The sequence below is a fragment of the Streptopelia decaocto genome (genome assembly GCF_964273445.1).
Source record: "Streptopelia decaocto genome assembly, chromosome: 18".
NCBI classification, from domain to species: Eukaryota; Metazoa; Chordata; class Aves; order Columbiformes; family Columbidae; genus Streptopelia; species Streptopelia decaocto.
This window is the reverse complement of record NC_138673.1, coordinates 8,869,285-8,894,032: the sequence shown is the minus strand read 5'-3', so window position 1 is coordinate 8,894,032 and position 24,748 is coordinate 8,869,285. Positions and strand designations below refer to the sequence as shown.

General features: G+C 40.5%; 1 protein-coding gene across 3 annotated transcripts in view; it reads right to left on the bottom strand.

Annotated features, from left to right (window-relative positions):
- Positions 1-24,748, bottom strand: part of BRIP1 (BRCA1 interacting DNA helicase 1) — a 46,750-nt gene that overhangs the window by 20,731 nt on the left and 1,271 nt on the right. For 2 of the 3 annotated variants that reach the window (XM_082068368.1, XM_082068369.1), the window contains 13 exons: positions 24,395-24,523; positions 23,678-23,789; positions 23,019-23,213; positions 22,592-22,719; positions 21,597-21,734; positions 15,866-16,159; positions 15,145-15,366; positions 14,427-14,626; positions 12,020-12,152; positions 11,377-11,528; positions 10,665-10,836; positions 10,411-10,548; positions 9,851-10,012 (listed from right to left, as the gene is read on the bottom strand). In XM_082068368.1, the coding sequence (XP_081924494.1) occupies positions 9,851-10,012; positions 10,411-10,548; positions 10,665-10,836; positions 11,377-11,528; positions 12,020-12,152; positions 14,427-14,626; positions 15,145-15,366; positions 15,866-16,159; positions 21,597-21,734; positions 22,592-22,719; positions 23,019-23,213; positions 23,678-23,789; positions 24,395-24,487 (2,139 nt within the window). In that variant the 5' untranslated portion in view covers positions 24,488-24,523. The remainder of the gene's footprint in view (positions 1-9,850; positions 10,013-10,410; positions 10,549-10,664; positions 10,837-11,376; positions 11,529-12,019; positions 12,153-14,426; positions 14,627-15,144; positions 15,367-15,865; positions 16,160-21,596; positions 21,735-22,591; positions 22,720-23,018; positions 23,214-23,677; positions 23,790-24,394; positions 24,524-24,748) is intronic. The other variant, XM_082068370.1, reaches the window with a different exon arrangement.

The following is a 24,748-nucleotide window of genomic DNA, read 5'->3' as shown; positions in this document are numbered from 1 at the left end:
GCTCACCAGCAGGAAACTGAAGCACTGAACTGTGTTCCATGTGCCATAAATCAACACTGCAGCCTACAGGATGTCTCTCTGGTACCAACATACCATCAATTTTTCAATAACCTCCTTAAATAATGGAATATGTGAACGGCGACAACAGTAATGAAAAATGAAATGTTTTGCACGCCAAAGACTCTAGAATAACACGGTTAATATGTTGCTTCTACAGTTAAAGCAGCTATTTTATATAAAATCTTTTCCCAAAAAACCCAACGTTTTACCGGAAAATCGGGATAGCCTTTGAAGTATTTAGTCTTTGAGCTCCACTGCAGCTGTTTCTAAACAACCTGGTTCAAAACAGGCTTTCTTTTGTGGTTTTAAAATTAACCAAGACAACAGCTTTCTGTGTTACAAGAACTGCTTGTACATTCACCCCAGGCTATCATTACGCTTCCACGTTCCAGCGAGAGCACAATCCTTCATCCACAGAAAGCTCTCCAGAAAAAAAGACAGACTTTAGAAAGTATTTAGATGGTGGTCTGGAATCAAATCCAAAATTATGAAGTATTCATGACTGAAATCTGCATCCTGCGCTGTTGCCCTCTTCACCAGTCAAAACCCACACGCTAGGAACAGAAGAGTAACAAGTTTTAGCTTTTTGCCTTCTATTAAAAATAACAGAGAAAATATTTTTTAATTTATGGAAGGCATTTTACACCTGTAGCTATTAAATAGTTTTAAGAAATATGAATATTCTCTCAGAAATGTTAGTAATTGTTCCTCTGTTATACAGCAAAGTTTGGTGATGACACCAAGCTGGCTGACACACCAGAAGGTTGTGCTGCCATCCAGAGACCGGGACAGGCTGGAGAGTTGGGCGGGGAAAAATTTAATGAAATAGAACAAGGGCAAGTGTAGAGTCTTGAATCTGGGCAGGAACAACCCCAGGTTTCAGTATCAGTTGGGGAATGACCTATTAGAGAGCAGCGTAGGGGAAAGGGACCTGGGGGTCCTGGGGACAACAGGATGACCATGAGCCAGCACTGGGCCCTTTTGACCAATGGTACCTGGGGTGGGTTAGAAGGGGGTGGTCAGTAGGTCAGAGAGGTTCTCCTGCCCCTCTGCTCTGCCCTGGGGAGACCACACCTGGAATATTGTGTCCAGTTGTGGCCCCTCAGTTCCAGCAGGACAGGGAACTGCTGGAGAGAGTCCAGCGCAGGGCAACAAAGATGCTGAAGGGAGTGGAGCATCTCCCGTGTGAGGAAAGGCTGAGGGAGCTGGGGCTCTGGAGCTGGACAAGAGGACACTGAGGGGTGACCTCATTAATGTTTACAGATATATAAAGGGTGAGTGTCAGGAGGATGGAGCCAGGCTCTTCTCGGTGACAACCAATGATAGGACAAGGGGTAATGGGTTCAAACTGGAACACGAGAGGTTCCACTTAAATTTGATAAGAAACTACTTCTCAGTGGGAGTGACAGACACTGGAACAGGCTGCCCAGGGGGGTTCTGGAGTCTCCTACTCTGGAGGCATTCAAGACCCGCCTGGACACCTTCCTGTGTAACCTCATCTGGGTGTTCCTGCTCCATGGGGGGAATGCACTGGATGAGCTTTCCAGGTCCCTTCCAATCCCTGACATTCTGTGATTCTGTGAAATAAGTGCACGTCAACGAACTAAGACAGTTTCTCAGCAACAACAATGTATTTTATGCATCATGTTTAGCTCTGAATAGGTACTTAGTGATCAATTATGATAACAGGCAACACTATCAGCTCTGATTCTTGGAGACATGTAAAACCTCTCATCTGGGACAGAAAAATCAGTACAATTCCAGACCCGAGTCAAAGAACGAAGCAAATGTTAAAACACAGTAATGCAAAGGCATAAAACTTTCTGCAATCATGACAACACAAACGACGACCCTCACCTAGGCCACTGATTTAGAAACGTGCACTTGAGTCGGCAGCAATTAAGGAGGGAACACTAAGCAATTAATCTTATGCAGCAGGAAACTATTCCACGACTTTCCTGAAAGAAAATTTTAAAGCAATCTGCTAAAGTTCACTAAGTATCCAACATTTCTATAACAAATGAGAGATGAGATTGGGTTCTGTAGATAGAAGAGCATGAATGATAAAAATGAATTGGAACAGTTCTCTGTCTCCCAACTGTATACACTTGATGTACCTTCACCATATGTACTATACAGTTTGAAAGAAAAAGCTCTTGAGGAAGAAACCATGTTGAGTGTAACTGTTATTTACTATTTGGACTCTATCACTCACAGAGTGCAAACTTCGGGACTGTGAAAACTCATGTTCAATGCAATCACTACTTAAATGGTAGGAAAAATATGCAAGCAGAAAGTGTTAATTACAAATGGAAATGGGAGCATGTGTTAACTAGATACAACAATTCAGCTTGCAACACTTTGACAAGTCAGAGCTTGGAAGTGAGAAACAATAATAGATTTTTAGTTTATTTTCCTGATGCTGTATGCTCAGGGTATTTAAACTAACAGCATAATAAAATATTCAACTGCACAGCTCTCAGGGTGTGAAATTCACAGGCAAAACACTCATCTACCAGTATGGCATATAATTTTTTTAGACATAATACCCAATAATCTGCCACAGACTGTCGCTACGGATTCTACTTTCTCCGATGTGCAGATGCTATCAGAAAGTATCTCTGCTCTATGTAGAAAGCAAGTGCCACAGGGCACTTGAATAATTGCAAGTCCCTTGCTGGTCAGCGCAGTTCAGTAAGCCACGGAAAGGGGATTTGTTCACTCTCTGCAGGCAGTAATTCAAGAAGATAAGGTAGGACCCAACTAACACCTAGAAATTTCCCCTGAGCCAACAGCACTGACCCGCCGCAGCACTTGGTCACGACGGGCGCTGCGTACTCGAGGGTGACCATGTGTAAATTGTCCCATTGCACCGAGCACGACGTACAAACAGCAAACGGCTCCGCCAGCCCCACGGTTCTGCGGGTTTCCACGGAACGAGAAGTCAGAACAGTTCATTCCTTTCGTATCACTTCACCCAAATTTCCACTCACCCAGAATATTCACCTGAGTTAACTCTCCGGTTTATTTGGTTAACACGCAGTTAACAACGCTGCCATTTCATGCTAACAACTTCATAATAGAACCGTATCTCATAAAAAGATCAGAATTTCCAAACAAGTGGCTTTATAGATTCTCTTATTAAGGGCAATCACTGAAAAATGTGTTTTAAAAAAGCACAGCAATGTTTCATCTCTGAAACTGAGCTCTAGCAGTAAAAGGGATGATCGTGCTCCTTTCCCTGAGTGTGCAATACCAGCTCTTCCCTTGAGCTCTGACACGTCTCTGACCCCCCGATGAGCCAACACAGTTCACAAGGCCAGAAGAAAACTAACCAGGAGGAAAAAGGAAAAATAAAGATGGTGCTAGAAACTTTTCCTTTGTTCCTTTGATAGAGTCCAAATAGAGACCTGACTCAGCCGACACAAAATTCAGAGTAGCACAAGAGCCATCACAAGGAAAGGGGGGAGAACCTCCCCATAGAGCAGCGACCCTGCTGGCTCATCTCCTCTAAGGTCTTTAAGCATTATCTAATGTTTGAATTGTCTCTAATTTCCCCCAAACCAGGAAAATTACTCCATAGCCGGTCATCTAAGATCCTGTCATACTCTTTAAGAAGTAAAAGAAATATTGCGCAACTATTCAGATTGTCACTTATCATCCCCCAAAGACAAAATTTTCTCTTTGATGCAGCCCAACATTCTCCTTGACCCATCAGACAGAAATCGCTTTACTACGAACCTGGCAATAAGCCTTTCTTTTCAAAGAAGAAAAAGCCCAGCGGGTCAGTTCAGTGTCACCAGCCCAAGCTCAGCCCCCGCAGCCACCAAAACCAACTCCAGCACCCTCCCGGGGCCACAGCACCATTGTTACCGTGGCAAGAGACACGAAGCGTTTCTCACATTTGTTTAATTACTCTGCCATAATTTTGCTCTACTTTCATCGTTAGGCACTTGCACATAATTTGAGATAGCAAGGATGACAATTCTATTCCCTGAAGTCTTATCTTGTTTTTAGGGTTCCTTACACACTGTAATAGCACCGCTGCAGTTGTTTGGCTCAAACCAATACAGCTTCTGGAGTAAGAGAACGCTGTTCCCTTGAGAGCAGCAAGCAAACGCTCTGCAGAAAGTGAGCATCATTATTAATTTACAATTATTTCATAACTTACCCCTGATATGCCAGCCTGTTTAAAGGCCCCTTTCTTTTCACCCCAATGAACGTGATGTTGGATGTTAGCTATAGTTACAACAACTGAAAGTAGATGACACACTGAAACATCCTATTTCCTGTAGCATTTTAAAGATGGAGCAGCGTAAATAACATTATTTAACCTTAAAATTACGCAGAAAGTTAACGTTTATGTAACTTCAAAGGAAAATTTCTGTCATAAAACATCCTCAGTGTGAACAGATCCCCACATCCTGCAAATATTTACACGCAGGGGTAAATCTCTTCCTCCAAGCGCTCTTACAGCTGTCAACAGGAATATCAAGGAGAATATTGCTCTTGATAAAGCATTTATCCCTGCATATTATACCTAAATACACCTAGCAGTAAACGTAAGTAATTTTATAGAAGCCACCCGACACCACTAGATAATTCCTCATATAGGGGTTCTGCAATCCGCGCGACTGCAGCACAGAGCAACCATCTGCGGTGCAAATCACCATTTTCCTATTTAATTTCAGATTCGCCTTTTAACTGCACAAACCTAATGGTTTCCAATTTTTCCTCCATACACATTACAAGCCAAAAAGACACAGTGGAATGTTTATCTCTTATCTGGATATTGTCATTTTACTGTCTCAAACGTCTTAAAACAAGCTTTTCGCTAGGGAGGAAATCAGTCAGCATCAGACCTGGTGGGGAAACCCTGCACTTGCTCAATGTCTGCGGCTCTTACATAGTTCCAGATGTTCAGAACATTAATAATGCACTAACTCAAAACCTCTTTTTGAAACTTTAGAATGTGCAAATTGCATTAAAACCTCTTTGCCCTCATTAATGGTATTGTTACAATCCCAGTACTCTGGAAAATGTTTTTTGGCATTTGTTTAACTTGGTGATATTGCCATTTACTCAATTTAACAGCCAGTGCTCAAATCTTAATGCTTTTAATAGGCCTGGCTAAACAGACTACCATCTTTTGTAAATTTATTGAAGTCATTTATTAAATAAGTAAAAGTTGTCTGAAGGCAGCATTGTTTTTTCTTATTGATGGCAGGAAAAAAATGGGTTTCTTGTAATTTATTTACAAAAGTGAGTTTCAGGAAAGTTTTAGAAATGAAAATATTCTGTTCTTTTTTCAAGTTATGACCAATTCATTTTCTGCCACTCTGACATAGACTTCATACAAATCTCAGTAAGAAAAGGGGTCTGTCTTAAACTAAGAAGAGCCAGACATTCCGAATTAATACTGAAACTGTATCCCTCCCTCAGGCTGTCATACAGAGGGGTGGCACATTTATGTCCAGGCCAGCAGACAGTATATTCAAGGACTTGCTCTGATACCCAGTGCAGACTCGCTGCATCGTGCAACAGTCAGAGGTTAAACTGAGGTCCCTCCTGTTTATTCAAAATTACTACTGAGTAGTTATTTGAACCTGAAGATTCTCAGCCTGTTTGAAAACAGCACAAGTCAGATTTATTGTCATGCTCTGCGCTGCTCAGAGAGTTAATTAATATTAAGACCTGCTTGCCTAAAGTTGTGCGATACTGCCAAGATGGTTTGTCAATGGAAGGGTGAACAGCACTTGTCTGCAGCTTCACTGCGGCTTTGGCTGATCTTGACCATGGAACGGGAGCCCCAACCACCACCAGAAATGTTCCGGTCCAGACGGATCTGCTGACACCCGCTCCTGTCTGTGCTCACTGAAGAAAACGTGCTTGGCCAAGAGAACAGGAACATGGGATGAGACCAACCCAACTTAAACTCTGAACTCAACTAGTATGAAAAAAGTATCTATCTTACAGACACTTCATAAAGAGTATAGCAAACAGCTTTTTAAAGGTAGATTTAGATCATTCCGCCACTTCTAAGGGGTTAATGAAACAGAAATACTAACTGCTTTGCTGTTTATCTTGAAATTTTCCCCATTTTGCCAAGATAGTTCCCTCTACAAAACAATTAAATCCAGTATAATGCAAAATACACAGCGACACTGTGCAACTACAGAGTAAAGCTGCCATTTGACCTCAAAAGTTAAAGCTCTTTCAAGGACAGCAGATACAAAAGAAATACAATTAGCAGATACAAATTAACCAGCAATGCCGCATAGGAAAAAACAAAACCAAACCACCACACACACAAAAAACCAAACCACCAACATTAACACTATTGTCCTAAGCTTATTTTGTAAAAAAGCTACTAAAGAAAGGTCAGTTAATTCATCATGATGGATTAGCACTAAAATTTATAACCATTAGCATTTTTCTCCTTGCTGGATACCTTGACTTTGATATGACACATATTGAATGAATCATCTAAGACGCAGGCACCAAGCAAGATATATCTTAATGCAGACAGGTCGGCGACATGAACCCTAATGGTCCTTATCTTAATCTTGTTTAAAAGCATCTTAGATTTCTGAGTAATCTTTTCACCTTCTGATATTCTCTTTTATAGAGCGTTTTTGCTGGAGTTGCTACTGATTTTCACATAAATGCATTTTTGTTGCATAGTATCACCCGCATTAGCAGCCCTAAAAATGATCGAGGTTTGCAATTTAGTAAATGTTAAGATTAAGCTTATTTTTAAAAAGTCAATGCGCCAGAACTCCGATAATGACAACAAAAATTTGCATGTTATTGTAAATTATCCCATTCATGAAACAGGGCATCACAGCTGTTCATACCATAAACAGACACCTATCCAATGTGGAGACAAGTATCTGATGCATAGTTGTCTTCTCATCCATGTATTTTCCTCCATTGCTTTATTAGCCTCGGATATTTGCTATATGCAGTTTTAAAACAGTCCGTCTTCAATGAAAATATGTTCATTCAAATACCTGATTAAGATAAAGGCAAGTTTCTCTACTATTGCTTTTTCATATTTACACCTAGTAATTCCAAATCACACAGAGATAACCAGGTGGCAGAATTTTCCCACAAAACTGCACTGAGCTCCTTCTGCTACAGCTGCTTTGATTAAAAACCAAACCACAAAACAGGGGACGGAGGGGCACAGAGGAGGATAACAGCCTGCGTGGGTGCTGGCGCCGGGATCCCAGCATCCTTCATCACAACCTATATCAGGCAGAGTTTGCAAGTTCTGCTTCCTGAGGCAGGTGCAACACCTTCAATTCATATTCAATATATTCCTCAATTATTTGGATGAGGGAATAGAGTGCACTATCAGGACGTTTGCTGATGACACCAAGCTGGGAGGAGTGGCTGACGCTCCTCCAAAGGGTGAGTGTCAGGAGGATGGAGCCAGGCTCTTCTCGCTGACAACCAATGATAGGACAAGGGGTAATGGGTTCAAACTGGAACACAAAAGGTTCCACTTAAATTTGATAAGAAACTTCTTCTCAATAAGGGTGACAGACACTGGCCCAGGCTGCCCAGGGAGGTTGTGGAGTCTCCTACTCTGCAGACATTCAAACCCACCTGGACACCTTCCTGTGTAACCTCATCTGGGTGTTCCTGCTCCGGCGGGGGGATTGCACTGGATGAGCTTTTGAGGTCCCTTCCAATCCCTGATATTCTGTGATTCTTCTTATTCTCATAGGCTGAGGCCCAAAAATGTTCATTTACTCTTCTTACAACAAAAAGAATATACACCTGTATTCTATTAAAGTGAAACTAGTCTATGAAATTCAAGATGAACTGAATGAATGTGCAGTGATGCAACTTCCGTCTCTAGCACTCTCCTTGTATATAAACAAGGAAAGCAACACAGACTTTGCTACCTGAACTAAGTGAATAATAGGCTTTGCAGAAAAATAAAATTAACTCTGTTTACCAAGCAAATAATTAGCGACTTGCAAAACAAGTTGAGCCCTCAAAAAATCTGCTTAACTCATAAGAGTTAATTTAGTGAGGTATATGACCACGTATATTAATCAGATCTTGAATTATTTCTTTAAGAGTTGCGGTTTTTTAAAAAGACCTAGCAATTCCCCCATGAAAATCTCTGAAAATCAGTTTTGAAATGCAAATGTGCAGGTAAGCAATATTCTGTATGATGGTGAAAGAAAAAGACCTTGTTTTCCCTGTACTAATATGCTTATGCTTACATTATTCTGTGTTTTCAACATATTAATCTCAGACATAAAGGCAACCCAGCCCAGAATAAAAGAAGCCGAATGAAAAAGGGCATCCATAGAAACATATTGGGAATGTGATTTTAAAATATCACCCTTCAATTGTCTGCAATTTCTATTTATCAATACTTTCACTGGGAGGGTGGAAGTGTTCCCGCAAAGGAAAAAACCACCCGACATGTTGAGCCGAGTGACCTTTCAGCAAAGCAGAAGGGCAGCGAGGGGGAAGGGGCCCAGAGCTGCCCAGCAACCTCCTGCTTTATTAAATGTCATTACAAAGTCTCTCAATACTTTCAATTCGGATTACTATTCTCATAAAAACATAAATGTTTGTCAGGTCTGTATACGTAAGATCGACCATCACGTACTGTTCAACATTATATTCACTTCAGCAAAAGGATAACCATGATAGTAGAAATTGAAATATGCTCCCATTTCAATTCTTAAATAAACTGAATGCAAGATTTATTTCCAGATTGTTAACTTTGCATATAAGCGCAGAGTTCTGTGAGCCGGGTTATATAAATCTGTAGGCAGTAATCTGCTTTTTTCAGTGATTGTATATTACCCGGTCTAATGTGGTCACCTAATGGTTACTGTCAGTAATTGCACTGACGACTGAGATTCTTTACACACACCCAGTGAAGACAAAACCCTCTGGCTTTGCAGCCTTTTCTGTTAAATAATAAAACTAACATAAAGGTCTTGTAAAAAAGAAGAAATCCTGTTTATTTCATTTTTTCAAGTATTCTCTGTTAAGGAACCTTAGAGATCAGCCAAGTGGTCTGAAGCTTTGATTTCTATTTACTGGGCTTTTTGTTAATTTGGCAGGATTTGTTTTGTTTTTTGAGAGGTTTTTGTTTTGTTGAGAGGATTTTTTAAAATCATAAAAGATGGTTTCAAATGAAAAAGCCACACCCTTGCCAGCATCACAAGAAAAATGGGCATGAATTACAGAATTATATTGTAGGTTTATATTCCTGTTCCTCAGAGCTGACCATAAATAACAATAAGAGCTAATAGAGCAGAAAGCAGAACTACTGTGAGGTACAGATTAACCATAATTAGATATCTGTTGACAATGAAATTAGATATTACATAGGTTGAAATTGAGAAATTTGATTCCTTTCGGCCAATGCCAGTGGGCAATTCCCACCTGACTGGGAAAAACACACTAGAATGTCCAGGGCAGGGAAATGGAACGAGAAACAAGGAAAGAAGAAATTAACTGTATAAATAGTGCGTTCAAACAGAACACAAAGAACATGCAAAGGCATTCTTGCTGCCGAGTTCTACACATAAAGTTTATTTCATTAGGAGTAGGAGACTCCACAACCTCCCTGGGCAGCCGTTTCCCAAGACTTGGCAAAGATGACGGAGAGTGGTCCAGCACAATGTGTTATTACATTTATTTTGTAAACATTTACATACGTTGATGTGAGCGCAACAGATTATATAGTCCATTTTGAAGTAGAGTGTGTGTGGTTTTAAAGGACAAATATGAATTAAGATTTCCTTACCTTATAGGATGGCAAAAAGCAGAGAATTCCTTGGCCGACGGTCTGACAGACGGACAGCAGGAGAGCTCCCACCTCATCTTGGAACTCAAAGGTCTCCGTGTGCTGGAACGTTGCGCACAACTTCCGCCGGTTCGGGCCCGCTCCCACGGTGCCAACCCAAACCTGGCGTGTTTCACGGGAAAAAAGTTCATTCTACATAGGCAATACAAACTGGATTAAATGATGTCAAACAACGAAATGTTATGTGTGAGAGAAAATACTCAGATATTTCTAAACAAATTAATTTCAGTACTTAAAAACAGGAGAGAAACTGCACTAACTGATAGAAGGTGGCTATTACCAAATAGTGTGACTTTTCTAGGGGAGTACGTGTCTAAAAATTGCCCCTTTTTTCATTTGAAATTACTGCACAATCGCATCAATCCAAGCAATAGTCCATTCTGTACATTTCTCTTTACTTATGGAATGGGTTTGTAATGTTTTTTATTTACCAGTCATTCTTTCTTTTACAATGGTAAGCATGACACCTCCAGAGAGGCAACAACACTGCGAAAGTTCACCTGTGAGTTCCGAATAATGTGATTTGCCTCCAACTGAATAGAAAACTTCACACCAAGTTCCGAAGAAAATGAATCCATTGGGGAGAGTGTCCCAGATGTCAGAACAATTGTTCTAACATCACTTAAGTCTGAAAATGCCTACGTTGGGGAAAGAAAAGAAGAAACTCAGACAACCAATACAATCACTGTAAGATCCTTTATGTACTTGTTGTCACTCAAATGATTTCAGGTCTCCTACTCGACGCTCAACTTACCACAGCAGGATTCAAGCACCAAAAATTAAGCACGTGGACCATGGTTTTCTGCCGCAAATTCCGTTTATGCCTGGGCCTTGTAACCAAGGCGCTTGTCTCTGAAACATCAGGCTGGTTTTCATTCATCCAGGCATAGGTTTGCTGTAGAGCAACTCTGTAGTCATCTGCATACCTATATAGGGACATAGAAATATCGATTAACACTACAATTAAGCAATCAAACTCTAAGCGTTAAGATCATACAAGGCAAAGACAGTGTTGCTACAATGCATTTACAATTTAAGTATTAAAAAAATAAAGTTTCACTGTTTTTTTTCTGAAAGTATAAAATTACAATAATGAATCTTCAACAACAAAGTTTGAAACTGAAATTTTTAGTGACTGCTGGCATTAGTAATCAAGATAGCAAGAGAGACAAATGATAAGTGCTATGCAGAAAAACAAAACCCATGCATATTTAACTTGGCAAGAAACTGTACACCTAACCTTCAAATAAACTTCTTCAATATTTGAACTCCTTTGGGAACGAATAAAAAAAAGGTAGTATTTAAATTCTTCCCACATAAATAGATTTTCCAAAGCTTTTGGAAATGTTAGTTTTGCTCAGAAGCCAGACACCACAACCGAGGTGTTGCACAAATGAAAGAGGCAGTTTGGCAAAGCAGCTGAATTAAAAACCACCACATAGCTCAGGCTATATATTTGCACTGACCTGCTATTATCTTTAAAAAGAAATAAAAGCACCATGAATAACCCTTTCAGCACAATCTGAGTGGCAGGGCTCACAACTGGTATCTCAATAAGTTCCTCTCTACCAAGCACTGATATTTTTTCTTCTTTTTCCAGAACAGTAGCAAGATGTTTCTGCAAGAGGCAAACAAATTGCACAGAAACAACATTCTAAGTATCTTCTCAAAACCAACGCTAATACAAAATCACCAGCACAGTTTGAAAAGTTCACCTGATACACCTACAAAGTCAAACTGAAGACAGAATTGGAAAGGAAAAGTAACACTTTTAACATATTTGGCTTACGTAAAGAGAAAAGCTTGAAAATAGTGTAAATACATTTCAACGGTCAATAAAAATGCAGATGGATAGAACAGACAAAACTATCAGTGACTTGATGGTTCAATGGTACACGATGAGTTAGACCCTTTAAAACCTTGATTCTCCACCAATTCCAGTAGCCCAAGTGGATTACTGCTGGTTTTCATCAGGTATCATTTTCACACAGCTTTTCAGTATTGCAGTAAATTAAAAGATCTGTTAGCATTTATCTTATGTACATTTTAAGATGTTTTAACACAAACATTATGCGCTCCGGTACTCATTTATATAGCATACAACATTACCTGTAAAATGGGAAAAGTAATACCAGTGATTCCCATTTGGTGTAAAATAGGGAGCATTTCTTTTCCACTCCAAACCTTACAGGAGGTTTCATACCCTCTTTCTACCAGTTGACTAGAGCTCTCCCGTAACCAGCTGTAAAACAGAGAAATAATTTCACCATTAACTTCAGAGATTTAGAGATGCTTTGCAGGTACAAAATAAAACAGACCTCAAAAACTACACCAGACTTCCGTGATGATGAGAAATGTTACTACATCCAAGTAGAAAAATTCTGCTCTTCCTTCTGCTGGTTTTTCACTGTTGAACCAATGTTTCCAGAATGGCTCCTGATGCAGCTCATTGAAGCGAGAGGAAAACTTATCCCTATACATCTATATTTTATCATCATATAATATCTTCACAATAAAGAAAAAGGATTAAAATAGAATCTCTTTCTCTGACATAACATGTCAGGTTTATTTAAGAAATATTTCTGCTGTACCACAGAATCCCAGAATGTCAGGGATTGGAAGGGACCTGGAAAGCTCATCCAGTGCAATCCCCCCATGGAGCAGGAACACCCAGATGAGGTTACACAGGAAGGTGTCCAGGTGGGTTTGAATGTCTGCAGAGAAGGAGACTCCACAACCCCCCTGGGCAGCCTGGGCCAGGCTCTGCCACCCTCACTGAGAACAAGTTTCTTCTCAAATTTAAGTGGAACCTCTTGTGTTCCAGTTTGAACCCATTACCCCTTGTCCTATCATTGGTTGTCACCGAGAAGAGCCTGGCTCCATCCTCCTGACACTCCCCCTTTAGATATCTGTAAACATTAATGAGGTCACCCCTCAGTCTCCTCCAGCTCCAGAGCCCCAGCTCCCTCAGCCTTTCCTCACACGGGAGATGCTCCACTCCCTTCAGCATCTTTGTTGCCCTGCGCTGGACTCTCTCCAGCAGTTCCCTGTCCTGCTGGAACTGAGGGGCCACAACTGGACACAATATTCCAGGTGTGGTCTCCCCAGGGCAGAGCAGAGGGGCAGGAGAACCTCTCTGACCTACTGACCACCCCCTTCTAACCCACCCCAGGTACCATTGGCTTCCTGGCCACAAGGGCCCAGTGCTGGCTCATGGTCATCCTGCTGTCCACCAGGACCCCCAGGTCCCTTTCCCCTACGCTGCTCTCTAATAGGTCATATGTATAATGCAAAATGTGATAGGACTTTCTGAAAGCGTGACCTAAACATGCAGATCATCTCATTTGTGGCAGAGCAAAAATTTTCTCTAACTGAACGCGTCCTCCATCATCCCTGCAGAGTTACAAGCCCTTCCCTGCGCCTGGCAAAGCGGGCGGGCTGCCCTGCTCGGGAAATGCCGGAGCTGTCTGTTCCATCACCCGGCTGCCGGCATCAGAACGACAGCTGTCATTCCTGCAGCCGCTCAAAACATCTACCTGTAAAACCAGCTCATCAGCAGAAACTAGAGCAACAAGGCTTAGGGACTGTTTCAGTTCCAGATTTCCTGTCCTGTTTGTGTAACCTCATCTGGGTGTTCCTGCTCCGGCGGGGGAATTGGACTGGATGAGCTTTTGAGGTCCCTTGCAATCCCTGACATTCTGTGATTCTGAGTAAGCATAAATAAAATCAGCTTGATTCCCAGAAAGGTATCTATGACTTTTGAAGTGAAAACTGGTGCATGCAACATTTTCAGGAAGACTTAACAAATGTTACAAACATGCCTTCGATTCAAGAAAGTATATTTGCTCCTTCCCTCCCAATCAGAATAATCCCACTGTCGATACATCCTCCTCCACCGAACACAGAACTCTGTCCCACTAAATCTGCACCTCATGAGAAAAGCTGGCCAGGATTCTTCTACTGACATCTCTTCAAATTCCTCCAAAGGGTCATTTTAGCACCTCTATGGCACTAAGCCCATGCTTAAGTGCTTTCTGGAATGAGGGCCCAGGATCTTTATAACTGAAATTAGATTTTTCTAATTACCCATGCGTTTGGCAAAGCCATGTCACTATGCAACAGCGTTTTACCGATTACTGGCTATTTACACCCAGTCTTGTGCTTTCCAACAACTGCTTTTCTGCTGTTGGCTGATTTGCCAAGACAATCAGCCTTAGTTTTTCTGATAAGGTTAAAAAGCTTGAGGCAATCAAACCTCTAGCCATGCTGCTCTCATATTTTCCTAAAATTTAACATTTGAAGTATCCAAAGTAGGAGAATTAGATTCTTCAAAAAAGAAACCCCTCTGGATTCCTCAACTGAAGAAAGAACCACTGACTGCACAGTTTGAAGTAGATGGCTGTTGCATTTTATCTGATGCAACGTAGTAACCAAAAAATTGCATCAGCAAAAGGAATCTTGATGTAATTTAAAAAAATATGAGTTGATAAAATGGAATTATAAAGAGTCGCCTTACTTTGTCAAAGAGCAGCACACAGCCCGGAGGGGCCCGTGGTCCATCTGCCTGATGTTGTTATTGACCATGAAATCGAGCTCTTCTTGAGCAGCTCTCAGTTGATTTTCTGTAACTCCGTAGCTCACTGACTCTCGAGCAGAGTCCTCAATATTATGGGCTTCGTCTAAAATGACTACGTGGCCTTTCAGGTTAATATCCATCTAAAAAAGAAAATTATTATCCCAGTAAAATAAAGTGAAAGATGGTAACACAAAAAACTAACAGGATCCTGTTAAAAAGTGTGTAGTTTGCATCACAGTGTAAACAATGGCTTTTTGATACAATTTCTATAACCTAGAAAATAACCAGGGGGTTTGGGGCAGGGAGGTGGGGAAAGCCTTATCTCAGCCTGAATGAATATAAACTGAACCTACTATACTCTCCATAAACCAAACAACTGTGATGTTTGCAAAGGTTTCATTTCCACTGACTGAAAAGACACACGTGGCTGATCTGCGAGAGTATGACACCAGTGGAAGTGCTACCTGGATTACAGAAATACTCATTTTGGGGGTGGGGGACAGGGCTCAAGAAGAGAGAAAAAACAATTCTTTAACCCAGGAGTTATTCTGTAGATAATATTTTGGATATAAATTGGATTTCAGTGGACTGTAGCCACTGAGCATTATGTTTCTATCTTCCCCTTCAGTTATTGTAATCTTCTCACAAACATACTTACACTCTCCCGTATCTGCGGGTCCAGGAGATAATTATAAGGACAAAACACAATATCTGCGCCCACCATGAGTTCTCTGGCTGCAAAATATGGACAAGCACGAAGCTTCTTTCCCAGGCGCACGAGATCTTCAATGTCCCAGGCCTGGGACATGTTGTGTGCAGACTGCAGGCCATGGTGCTCGCTGACTTTATGAACACCGTGATAGTAAAGACAGGACTTGCCCTAAAAGCAAATGCACACAGATAGTTAGTGGTTACAAAAAATAATGAAAGACAAGCAAGCCTAAATTGTCCAAGTTGTTAAATGCATTTGACTTCATTTCCTGGGAGCATTTCTAACAGCTACTTTTTATGTCAGACAATCATGAAAACCACATCATGTCAGAAAGAAAACAGGCAAATCCATGTTCCAAAGAGGTACATGGATAAAGGACACTTCTTCCTTCTCCCCAAAAGACAACCAAAGACATTTAAGTCTTAGTAAGAACATTAACCAAGCATTCATAAATATAATAGTGTTCCTATCATCGTATATTTTTTCAGAATTGATACCATGTATCAACATTTTCTAACAATTAATATTTAATTTAAACCAAATTTCTAGAGGCATTTAACCAACATAGTATAAAGAAATCAAAAATGTTAATCATTGCAACTGTTCAACTACCCTCCAGTTTAATATGTTTAAATGAATGCTCCTTTTCTGAAACAAAATTACTCACATGTTTTCCTTCCAGCAATTCTACACACATTTCATTCCTGTTACTACCACTATTAGATACCACTGGGTGAATACAGGTGTAATCCCGGCTAGAAAGAATTGTCATGGGGACACTGGAATACGCTGTTCTCTTCAACTCTCTAGTAATCTGGGATATTTGCTTGTGTGTGCGCGTTCCAAAATATATTTTAGGAATGAACGACTGATCTCCACTTTCTTTCTTCTTTGTGTTACTAGTATCTTTATCAGTTTCTTTTCCAGAAGAACAGGAACATTCAGTGCAAGGACCAGAAGACTGCAATCCAAAACAAAAAAAGATTAACAAAATCCCATGGTAAGATGAACGTGCTAAATCTGCTTACGGTCTATTTAGAAAATGCCCTCTAGGATAGCTCGAGACAGCCTGTTAAATCACCAGGCTGGCCTATCAAACTACAAGAAGTCTAAAAATGTAAGAGCATACACACCATGTCCTCATGCCTGAAAATCTTAAACTTCCAGCAATCAGCAGATACAACTTTATCATAACTCAATCGTAGAAAGAATCATTATCCCAGTGGAGTATTTACACATGTGAGTAATGCAAATAAACATCTCACATTTAAGCCTCAGCATAAGGACACTCCCGTTAAAGACCAAGAAGCGTCCAGCACCTTAAATGAAGAAACCTTGAGATCAGACTCTCAAATTAAAATAAGTAAATTTTTCCTTAGAGCAAGCAGAAGGAATCTGGACAGTTTAAAGAAATCCGATTGCAGATAAAACAGATTCCATCATATACTCTCCATTAGAAAAATACCTGCCATGCCACTGTATCATGGGCCACCTAGTAACCACGAAAACACAAGACAAACTAGGGAATAATTCTAAACAGAACCTAATCCTGTAAAATATTTTTAAAAGCAAGTTTTTTTTCTTCTTGAGAAGCAACATCTTTCATAATGTAAAATACTGGAACAACTGTCATGACATTGTAATAATTAGTGTGAAAACACACACAGAAAACAAAATAACTCATGAGTAACCATGTCCACACACACCTCCCATAAAAAATAATGAATTCTTCTAGTGTAAGCGAGTTCGTATTTGGTTTTCAGGTGACAGTGCAAGTAACAACGTGTAGTTGCCCACTCAAATACTCCTCCCTCCCCTTTTAATTGTCATCAGTAAGATTATCCATGATAAACAAACGCTAAGTCGTGCCGTGTGTTACACCACAGCTCTGGGGATCAGGCTGTCTTGCAGCCTCCGCCCTGGGGAAAAGCAAGTTCGTGTTACCCTCGGTCCTACTCAGCCTTGTCCGCCATTAAATATTACAATACGTGCTGGAACGGCCGCAAACGTAACCCTGCTGGAGCTGTCACTCACGGGGATAAAAGGTTCACTGATGTGCCAAATAAACAGGCCCTCCAAGCAGATGAAGTTACACCCATGCTGGAATTGTTACATTCCCCTCTCAAGTTGCCAGTACCAGCAGATTTCATTACGGTGTGCTGCCACATTAAATAGCCCGTTCCAAATATCCTGCCTTCTCTATTGAATCATTACTTATTCACCGAAAGGATAAAAAGAAGAGTTATGAATGGGGCTCTTGTCAACGGCGAAGCAGGAAACAGCTGACATATGGTATATGTTACATATGTGGCAATGCTGGGTTTGTACTCACACAGAAAACTGCAATGCAAATTGTACCTTGATATTTCCATCATCCATAGTCTATTACGCTATTTGAAATAACGACAACCACTTGACCATGCAAACAATTAATATAACTGAAGCAGTTACTGTGTAGGGCCTTTAAGAACATTTTCATCTTTGAATTTTAAGTCAGATCATATTTTCAGAGGTAAAAAGAATACCCAGAATTGCAAGATGATGCCATACCAGTAAGACTTCACTGCTAATGCTAAGCCTCATAAAAGTAAGAGAAAAATACTAGGACCAATCAGGGAGCTACTTTGCAAAAGTGCAGTTCAAATAAATATCCACATAAACAAACAGAAGGCTGTTCTATGATGGATCTTTTTAATGGAAATAATTAAAAGAGTATGGTGCACTGCTGGACCTCATCCTCCCTAACAAGGAGGGTCTGGTTGAAGCAGTAAAGGTTGAGGGCTGCCTTGGTTGCAGCGACCATGAGATGGTGGAGTTCAGGATCTCCTGTGGCAGGAGCAGGATAGCAAGCAGAATTGCAACCCTGGATTGCAGCAGGGCAAACTTTGGCCTTTTCAGGCAATTGCTGGGGGAAATGCGATGGGCAAGGCTGCTTGAAGGTAAAGGGGCCCAAGATAGCTGGTTAGTGTTCAGGGACTGTTTCTACCGGGCACAAGATCAGAGCATCCCGACACGTAGGAAGTCAAGGAAGGGAGCCAGGAGAGCTGCGTGGTTAAACAGGGAACTGTGCTGCCATCCAGAGACCCGGACAGGCTGGAGAGTTGGGCGGGGAAAAATTTAATGCAATAGAACAAGGGCAAGTGTAGAGTCTTGTATCTGGGTAGGAACAACCCCAGGTTCCAGTATCAGTTGGGGAATGACCTATTAGAGAGCAGCGTAGGGGAAAGGGACCTGGGGTTCCTGGGGACAGCAGGATGACCATGAGCCAGCACTGGGCCCTTGTGGCCAGGAAGCCAATGGTACCTGGGGTGGGTTAGAAGGGGGTGGTCAGTAGGTCAGAGAGGTTCTCCTGCCCCTCTGCTCTGCCCTGGGGAGACCACACCTGGAATATTGTGTCCAGTTGTGGCCCCTCAGTTCCAGCAGGACAGGGAACTGCTGGAGAGAGTCCAGCGCAGGGCAACAAAGATGCTGAAGGGAGTGGAGCATCTCCCGTGTGAGGAAAGGCTGAGGGAGCTGGGGCTCTGGAGCTGGACAAGAGGAGACTGAGGGGTGACCTCATTCATGTTTACAGATATCTAAAGGGTGAGTGTCAGGAGGATGGAGCCAGGCTTCTTTTATGAAAAACCAAACTACTCTAATTGTATATTTCTATAAAAAGAATTTATTCTCAAGATCACACAGTGAAATCTAATGTGCTGTTAATCTCCCATTACTACAGCACAAGCAAAGTGGTAACTCCAGTATGGAGTTTATTAAGGAATCAGAGGAGGCTGAGTAGAAATAATTAAGATAATGGAAAACTATTTTGTAATACCCTCTAGCTTCAGAATGAGTCTGGTTTCAGCTGTTTCAATCTGGGATAGAGATTATCATTTGGGAGAGGGAAAAAAAAAGATACTTCTCTACTTTCTGCAGTGTTTAATCAGAAGCATCCAGTAACAGATGCTGTCAGAGATCAGACACCAGACTATATGGACCTTAGGCTAATCCAGCTTGTTTTTACTTCTGTCAGAGGGTAGATAAAACAGCCTATCACATCAATATTTATACGGCAAAAATGTGAAAGTCTGATTTAAAGAAGAATAATCAAGTCCACCAACCTGTCTTACCTGTAAACCAGAGCTAAACAAACACTGAGGCTATGATCTTTGAAACACAAAGAGATAAGAGTTCTTCATATCTTCATCTACATTTCCCGGTTACAAAGCCACCTAAATGATAGAGCGGTGAATACCTCTTGTGTGAAATATCACACAGGCAAATCTAGTGAGATATCGGCAGTGACATTACCAGAGCTTTTCAACTATTCCTTTATGAGCCCTCAAAAAGCACCGTATTCTGCTGCTGCTGCAGCCTCTTGATTAAAGTACACAAAGCAGCTGTTTATCCTCTCCCAGTCACCAGCAGGTGAACCCGGTTCAATATTTATCATAGGCTTTCACAGATCACTGCTAACCAAGCAAACGTTTTAATTAAGCTGGAACTTGCTTCAAAGAGCTCATTCAAAATGTCAATCAGCAGGAAAAGGATCAGATACGGTGTCAGGTGAGAGCGTGTAATACAAATCCACAACTTTCTTCATCCCATCGTGGTAAATTAGCCTATTCTGGAGTCCAGACCCTGATTGTAACAGGCTGCCAGTCTCCTGGAATGTGTAACAGAAGTCACTCAAACTCCATTGTGAAGGTTGTAAGCAATATGTTAAACTGCAATGGGCTAGCACATTAAGACAGATTCTTTTCACAGTTGTTTTTTGATACCCCAAGTGTTTGTTACACTACTCTCCATTTACTGTTTACTTTTTTTAACTTGTATAAATGGGGATTCCTTAACCCAGCTGCCCCAGTTTCTCAGACCGTAGGCTTTGACAGAAGTAATCAAGAGAGTACCGGGAGGGTATAATTTCTCAGCTAAACTCACACTGGAACTGCCCTCTCTTGCAAGAATTAACAGCAGAGGGACAGAAACAGATCCCCAGGCTCTGGGCTGAAAGCAGCTCCGAGCAGACAGGGCAGCAGATCCTCACCCACTCATCTACAGGTCTTGCTCTGATACAGCAATGCTGGGCAGCACCTCTCGTGCTCTTACAACAGCCAGCCCATTCCCTCTCTGTTGGGCTATAAAAAGGACCTGACAAGAAATTAAATTTGCTTTAAGCACAGGATTGACGACAGTAAAACACAAGTTATAAAAAGGCAAAGTTATCTCACTGGTTGAGAAAATATTTTTATTGTGTTATTGTATTATCCTAAATATAGAGTCCCATTATGATAAGAGTGTTGAGCATAACCTCAGCTGACATTATTTTATAAGCTACACCAGAAAAGCATTTTTATACCTAACAGCTTACGCTGTGATGCTCCCTGTGTCTTAAACTTCATGTAGTTAAGCCACAGAACTACCAAAATTAAATAAGACTGACCTTTCTGCAACTCCTTGATACCAGACAAGATCTCAGTCTGCTGAAGTAAAAGGTAATCACAGGAAAATAATACCTTATTCTTTCATTCTTAAAAAGCAATTTTAACAGAAATAAACACTTTTGTTCCTTCTTAGGTTACTTCTTTCTAAAGGTAAACAGTAAACTGGTAAACAGTAGTGTTTACACTTTGAACCCAAGGACAGCACATCAAAACACTCACGTACAGCTCAACTACTGTTACAAAAATGAAGAGTTCTCTTAGCAAAATCAGACTATGATTCATTACTTCATTATTTAACAATTAGTTGATCTATACTAAAGCTTTGCCACTTTCTTCACTGCATGAAGTTTCAAGAAGTTGCAAATCAAGTTTTTCAGACACCCACATTAAAGCACCAAAGCAAATTTGACAATCAAAGAAGGAAGAAAGGCCTTTTTATTTGAAAATCAACAGCACACTCTGCTGGCCTTTGTGTTTCAAATGACCAATTGAAGCTCAGTGGCACAAAGCATTTCAAATTCTACTCAAAATATCTACAGAACTTTCCAAAATGAGTAGAAATTGCTTCTCATTAAACAACATAGAACACAGATGCAGTTTTGACAAGAAAAGTTTTAGCTCCCAGTGTCTCATGCTAATAGCAAAGCTTTTGGCTTCTTTTGTGTTTACAAAGGCATAGTATAAAGGAAAACCGCTCTTGAAGTTGAAACATACACTGATTAAAATAGAAGCTAATTATCATCAGGAATAAAAGCCACTGCAGTTCTCACTGCTGCCAGTGACAATACATTATTTCAAAGCAACTTCCATACTCGGGAACATTTACATTAGGCTGTAATGCAGCCAGAGGTACCGTGTTTTCCGAAACTGTACAAACAAGATGCATACATGCATAATCTTTTTACAGTAAAATATTTTTTTTAATTGCTCTTGAACTAACAGTCCTGATGTGAAAGATTTTACTATATTACTTACTGTTCTGGGAGCAGAAGTAGCGGTTTTCACACTTTTTTCAGAGTGCACAACCAGCTCTCCATTTTTTCTCTGTTGATAGACTTCCATGGCATCGACCATCTGGACTCCTTTTGCAAAACAATGACGTTTTCTAACCTGCTGGGCAATAAAAGTACCACGTTCACATGCACTGGACAGAAGTATGTGCTTACGCTGTGATTTTGTTTCAACTGTTTTCCACTGAGTCTGTTTCAGTAACACAGTGCGTTGCTAATATGAACTAACAGTTTGACCCAATCTAAGCCACACAAGTGTTATTTGGGAAAAGCTATGAAGTTTTAATTATGAAATTCAGTAAAAACAACAACAACAACCTGTAACTGTTGCTGAGTTTTTCTTCTTTAATTTCCCAGTGTTACAAAACTGATAGAAATAAGCAGAAAACGCCCATCACTAAAACAAGAAATAAATTCAAGCCACATTGCTCTAAAAACTTAGACAAAAGTAACTATCCAAGCAATACTCTAACACCACATAAAAACTATTTACAGTGCACATCCCAATACAAGCCATCAGCCATGCGACAGCAGTACCAGCGCAGATGAAAATGTGACAGCAATACTGCACTCCGCATACTGGGCCATAAACACGTTTGATGGGATATAAACCAGAACTCTAATACATTCACAGTATTCTTTGAATTCCTAATACGTGTTCGCAAGGACACTTCCACCTCTAGAATCTTTGACTTAATATTACAGATCAACTGGGGATAAATATATTTTGCAGATATTGGGTGTTTAAATATGTAAGATATAATTTAGGATGTGACATTACGAACTATTTAGTTCAACAATGGACTCGTTTGTAACAAGTAACAATAAAAACGAACAAAAACCTGTCAATCTAAATGACGACTGTGACACGACTCCACTGTTCTCTGTAACGTTGATCGGTATTTGACAGCTTTGTTGAGCTGCGCCTGCATTATTTTACTGCCAATAAACCTTGCTCACCTGCTGCTCAGTTTCTAAAGGGCGAATCCTTTTCCTGTCCACTTGAAAATCATCATTCTCACTGTTACATACAGATAACCTTTTTTTGGCTGACAGTTTCGAAGCTAGCGTTTCATTTTCTTTACATCCTGTGATTAAAAATAAAAGAAAATTACAAGGTACATCCACGACTAGGAATGCCTTAAATAACAGCAACACTTCAAAAATAGAATTCACTACATACAGATGGTGTAGGAAATACTATTAGACATTTCTAGGTGTATTAACCACCATTTCCATACAGATTTCCATGCAGGGCAGATCATGTAATACTCTGCTATTACGATGGTAAAAAAAGTCCCTGACTTGAAAGCGAAAAAAAAATGACATCATTGGCTATGCATTTTACTTCCAGAACTGATTTTTAGCTGCCTGTGCGTGAAGTTACCTGTATTTGTTAGTGGGCTTCCAGGTTTTACAGAACTGCCTGTTTCATAATTACTAGAAGAACCAGAAGCACCAGGATTCACACTCGTTGCGGCCTCGTTGCTCTTTGACTGGGAATGACACGCACAGCGACAGGGCGGGGAGCTCGCTGGCTTTCTCTCTTCCTTTTCACATGACGATGTGAGCACTAATTTCTCTAAACATAAAGGACACCATCACTTATTTTCCTTTAAAAACACTCAAGTCTACACGAGGGCTACACTTTCAAACCAGTCGAGGTGAAAGCTTTTGTTTAGGTACCAGTTATAAACCTTGTGTCTCCACAAATTCTGAACGAGTTACCACCACCCTTTGAAGAACTGCAGCGCAAAGAACTGTAACAACTCGCAGAACTGGAAAATACCCCTCTTTTTCAATTCAGTCTGCATAACTACAAGCCAAAAATACTTTCTTTCAAAGTTCCAACAGCCTTATGATAACAGATATCTAAATCTAGCTTAGAATTACTGGGCATTACTGGTTTATGTTGCCAATAAAGCAATATGTATAATGGTGGACAAAGACCTGAAACCAAATGTTTAAGGGCTGATAAACCACAACAATTCATTATAATATATTTTGGTAATAAAAACTGCAGAAACAGACACTAAGACAACTTACCATACAGAGACTGCTGCCATGATAACGCAGAGCAAAGCAACGCCAAGCTTTTGCCACTTCCCGTAGGGCTCTCCAACAAACAGTGCTGCCTGTTATTTAAGCCCTTGACAATCTTTAAGGAGAATAATGAGAACAAAACCAGAGTCACCTTTAATAATAACAGAAGGTCAACAAACCTTAGCTGTATTTCTCTCACATGCAGGGGCTGTGAGATACTTGCCTGCCATAATAACAACAATATCTTGCTTCCTCTAGTCTTACAGAACCAGAACATTGAAAGCATCTGTCAGACAAACTGTTTGTCCCACAAAGAAAACATGTTTGAAAATGGTTAAAACTGTTTTAAAATATTTAAATGTAGGAATTAATTTGTAAAATCTCTCCAAAAAGTGAGAAGTTATTGAAATATTACATCCTGTTTAAAAGACAGATGTTCTACTAAATCGTCCCTCCTTATATACTTGCAAAATTACATAAAATTTCTATTACAGTATGTCTAGATAAATACTCATAAATATCGCATAACACAACTTGTTCCTTAGCATAAGTGTTCACAAATCCAAAACGTACTTCCTAAACGTATTCCCTACCCATGGGCCAGGTATCCTTGTAGAGCACAGAGAACAGTAAATAACATTACAAGGGACATTCTCAAGATACTGGAGGCTCTGAAAACATAAGCCATTCGTTTCGCAAATTAATATAAATTCGACTTACAGCATTCATCATAGCAAGCTGTGAAGGATATGCCTTGCAAGGGAATCTAATCTTGACTCCCCCGATTGTATATTCTGACACATCAGAAGACATTGCCACTTTTCACTCCTGCTTACTTCAGGTTTAGAACTGCAATAAAAACCAGTATAAACAAGTCAACATGAAAAACCAGGCAAAGCCTGAAACAACATATGGCACCAACAAAAACAAGTAGAAACTGTTAACCTGACAAGGGGGCTGAGCGGTTCAGGATATTACCAGAAATGACATATAGGAGTTTCTATTACACACCATCCATTCAGCCCCGGCCCTTGTTACAAATGCAAGTTGCCACAATCTGATGAGTAACATCAG